The following is a 4,546-nucleotide window of genomic DNA, read 5'->3' as shown; positions in this document are numbered from 1 at the left end:
AAAAAATGTATATTTTAAGAAGAATTTCAAAAAATTTCGTTGGGGGTATAATGCTCCCCTGCCCCCCAACTCCAACAAGTAGGTCCGCTCGTCTTTTAATCTTGATTTTGTTATTTGAATTGTCAAGTATTAGAGGATGAAGATGGGGAAAATTAAAGAGTAGAAGTGAACTTAGTTTGCTGTGAAATATTATGAGGGTCTAATAAATCATTCACCGCATATTTGATCAGTTGATTGAAAAACAAGCATCACAAGATCATAGAAAATAATCGCTTGTAGCTCAAAACCTTAATAGATAGTGTTTAATAACTAACATTCCAAGCATACACCTATATAAGCCATGATGAAAGTTCTAACTCAAAACATCATGCTAACTTTACTGAATTAATATATATAGCTCCTAGAAATTTATAATAGTTATAAAACTGCTGGACTTATTTTGGAAAATGCCAAATGGTTTTATTCTAAAAATGGATCACACCATTGGGCTTGCTTTGATCAATTTAGATACAAATTCCTCAATGTTCTTGTCGGAAGTGCCATCCTCACTCACTGCCTCAATAGCCAAATTACTCCATTTCTTAGCATTCTCTTTCATTTCTTTTCCTCTCTCTCCCTCCATTACTTTCCTAATGCATGACTCAATCTCTTCTCTCCCCACAACGCCATTCTCATCCACCTCAACCCTAACTCCCACCTTCCACACATCCTCAACAAACTTGGCATTTGTGGGTTGATCCGTCCATTGTGGCATCACCACCATCGGCACTCCCAAGCACAATGCCTCAAGGGTTGAATTCCACCCGCCGTGCGTAAAAAAGCACCCAACGCCCTTACTCGATAGCACTTCTACTTGGGGGCTCCATTTCACCACCAACCCCTTATGGCCCATCTCTTCCACAAAATTTTCCGGGAGCTTTTCCCCCTCCGAAGCTTTAACCACCCACAAGAAATAGAAATTGCTTCCCTTTAAACCAAACGCCAACTCCTCCATTTGCTTGTTGCTTAAATGGGCGAGGCTGCCAAACGACACATAAACAACAGATCCTGCTGGCTTAGTGTTGAGCCAATCAGTGCAAACTGACAAGTCGTCTATTGTGAAAAGGTTAAGCCCATAGTCATTGTCGTTTTCCACACGGTTGTCCAAGTAGATAGATGGAATTGTTGGGCCAATTGTCAATAATGGACACACTTTCGACATTGAATCCACAACCTGTTATGATAAAGCACAATATATATAATCAACTTTTTATCAATACAAAGGTAATTACTGAGTTACTAAAGTTGAATTATTCCTTGCATGTGTCTTTGTTTTGCTGCTTGGACGTATTGAAGCAAAGTTTCATGTAAAAACAAACAACTTTTGAATATAATTGAACACATGATGAGAGTGACAACCTTAATTCTGCAACTTGATCTTTTTCCTTAATTAATTCTAATCTTTTAGGGCACTTTGTAAAATCTATCCTTAGAAGTACTTCAATTATATATTAGACTAAAATCTATAAAATCACCCAAAAAAATAAGTTTATGATTTTCAAGCTATTTTAGAGGGATAACTTCATGCACTTAGGATCATTGAATTACTATATATGCGTTTTGAGAAGACTTCCCAAATTTTAAAAACTCTCAATTTCACTCCCAACCCTTCCATCATTTTTGGCCGTTAAACACTTACAGAAATCATTAAAAAGATCAAATTACCTTTTCAATTATTTTAATTTTTAATTTGAAATTAAGAATAAATCTAGAATTTTATAAAAATGACAGGGGTATAAAAGTCATTTTATCACTTTTAATGTCTAAAAATTGACAGAAGAGGTACATTGCATCAAATTAAAAATTCATGAGATGAAATTGAAAGTTTTTGAAATTTAAGTGTCTTCTCAAAATTAGTGATAGTTTAAGGGTCTTAAGTGAAGTTTATCCTATTTTATATATAGGTGGTAAACTTTTTATATAAGTAAACAAAAAAGATATAGTTATGTCATATGTGAAACCTAAAAAGAGAGAAAAGAGACAAAGGAAAAGTAGTAGTCCTAGAATTACTAGAAGAAGAGACAACGTAGAAAAAAAGAAAAAAGAAAAAAACTAAAGAGGGATAAAGCTTTTAAATGTGGGGGTGTGGAATAAAGGCAAATATAATAGAAAATAAAGTGATTTGTCTGATAAGTTCAATTCCACATGATTTCCAAGTAGATTCATAAAGTTGAAAATATATATGCAATATATAACAAAACCCACCTCAACCTCGAGCTTGTAGAAGGTATTGACAAGAACCCAATCAGCTTTGTCGGTGTTAGAAAATTGATTTAGCACCATCTCAAAGTAAGCTGGATACGAGCCAGACACACTAACAAAAGATGGCATGTCTTGAAGCTCAAGCGGCGGCAGACCAGGAATAGAGATGGGCGTGGAAGAAATCGGGAGCTTAAGTAATCCATGATGCACATAATAGTATATGAGATTAACAGCACAAGTTTGAGTGAAGAAAGCGGCTCCAACTAAGCCAAACTTTTTGGCTACCTCCAAAGCCCAAGGCAAAAAGGGATCATATATTATGCAATCAACCGGGTGTGCAGTGTCTTTGTTCTTTATAATGATGTCGGCTAACGTTTTAGAGCCGATGGCTTCCATTCGAGCGAGATAGGAGGGGATGCTCTCGGCTTGGGCAAAGCCGCCTTCGTCGTGGCCGTCGGAGATTGTGTCAAACTGGACGGATTCCGATGATGGGGGCTGCATGGAGTTGTAGATGAAGACGGTGGTGGCAAGTGTAGCTTTAACCCCTTTGGAGGCCAATCGCTTAGAGAATTGGAGCATCGGGTTTATGTGGCCTTGTGTTGGATAAGGTAGCGCGACAACATGGGCTCGATATTTTTTCCCTTCCATCTCTTTAATCAATTCACTCTCATAGTCTCATGAATGTATTCAATCTCTGATTTATAGGAAGAGGCATAGATGTCTTTCTATCAATTGGGTTTGCCTGCCATTGCAATATGAATGACATGAAAGAATGAAAGAATGAAAGAAAGAAAAATAAGAGGCTGGTAGGCTTCTACGTGCCCTTTCTAGGCTTTCTAGCTAGTCAACCGAAGTAATAGATCACTGATGATGTAGGCTGGACAGGTAGAACAGAACCCAAATCATTATTACTTAAAAAAAAATAAAAATGGGTGGGGGCCTCCTCAAATTTGTTACGTCAATAATTATTGATATGTCAAAATAACATGTCATTATTTATTTACGTGTCATTTTTACACGTTAATAATTATTGACATATCACAATTTCACACGTCAAAAATTAATAAATTAATAATATTAATTATGTGTTTTAAAAAAAAAATAGTAGGTAACAAAATTTAATTTGTATACCCTATAAATGTGTATAATTATATAAGAGTCTCTTAACACTCATTTTTTTGATGGGAGTCGCTTAACACTTTTATGCATTAGCTATTAAATGTTTATAGACAATGATAAATATGTACATATTTTTTGTGGCTTGTACTCTTTTAATTTATTTTGAAAAAATTATTATGGCTATATCACGTTTTCAATATTGTAGGAGTGTTATAAACTAAAAAATTAAAGTGTTTTTTAGTATTAACAATCTAGAATATTAATACATATATATATATTCTCTTAGTCTTAAGTATATAGTATTTTTTTTTTAAAAAAAAAGGTGCTCATATAATTTTTTCTCTTATTATTTTCAATATATTTTCTTGACGTGTCACATGTAACACGTCAATAATTTCTTGACGTGTCACATTTTGACACATCAATAATTATTGACGTGCCACTATTTCACACTTCAATAATTAATTAATTAATAATATTAATTATGTGTTTAAAAAAAATAGTAGGAAACAAAATTATTGACGTGTTACATTTGACACGTCAATAATTTTTTGACGTGTCTACTGGTGACATGTCAAAAAATTCTTGACATGTCACATGTAGCATGTCAAGAAAAAAATTTTCTTCACATGTTACATGTGACACGTCAAGAATTTTTTGATGTGTCAAATATTGGCATGTCACTAAAAAAATGAGCGGGAGAAAATTATTTGGAGCGGGAGATCTCTCTTAATTAAGCTTTTTCCCTCTTCTTTCCTTTTTATTTTTTTTTATTTTTATTTTTTAATTTTATCAAAAGTTCTCCTTCTCCCACGAAGCTGTCCCTCTCCTTCTTCCTCATTTTTTTTTTTTCTTTTTCCTTCCCACAAGGGCGGTGCTGCAACTAGGGTTATTAAGTGAGTGAAGCGTCTCGCGAGCAAGCTCGGGCTCGGCTCGCATAAGTTCGGTTCGTGCTCGACTCAAATATTAAATGAAGTGCTTCGTGAACACAAATTCTGGCTCGAATATTAAACGAAGGAAGCTCGGCTCGACTAAGCTCGTGAGCTCGGCTCGTATAAGGCTCGCCTCGCTTATTAGGCTCGGCTCGTATATTTTTTTATCAAGTAACAAATAACAATATATAATCAACATTACTCATTTACTCAATAATAACAAATATATTATATACCTTTGTTTTTTTATTTTT

At 34.6% G+C, this 4,546-nt stretch overlaps 1 protein-coding gene across 1 annotated transcript; it reads right to left on the bottom strand.

Moving 5' to 3' along the window:
• Positions 1-277: 277 nt before the first annotated feature.
• On the bottom strand, positions 278-2,856 carry LOC132181518 (UDP-glycosyltransferase 74F2-like; the record flags this gene model as incomplete). The annotated part of the gene is given in 2 exon segments (XM_059594770.1): positions 278-1,213; positions 2,245-2,856. Coding segments are annotated over 2 exon segments (1,350 nt in total), but the record flags the coding sequence as incomplete, so codon positions are not given.
• Between the last annotated feature and the right edge of the window lie 1,690 nt (positions 2,857-4,546).

This window comes from Corylus avellana, chromosome ca5 (genome assembly GCF_901000735.1).
Source record: "Corylus avellana chromosome ca5, CavTom2PMs-1.0".
Classification (NCBI taxonomy): Eukaryota; Viridiplantae; Streptophyta; class Magnoliopsida; order Fagales; family Betulaceae; genus Corylus; species Corylus avellana.
Note: the sequence above shows the minus strand (reverse complement) of the source record. Positions and strands in the feature narration are given on the sequence as shown.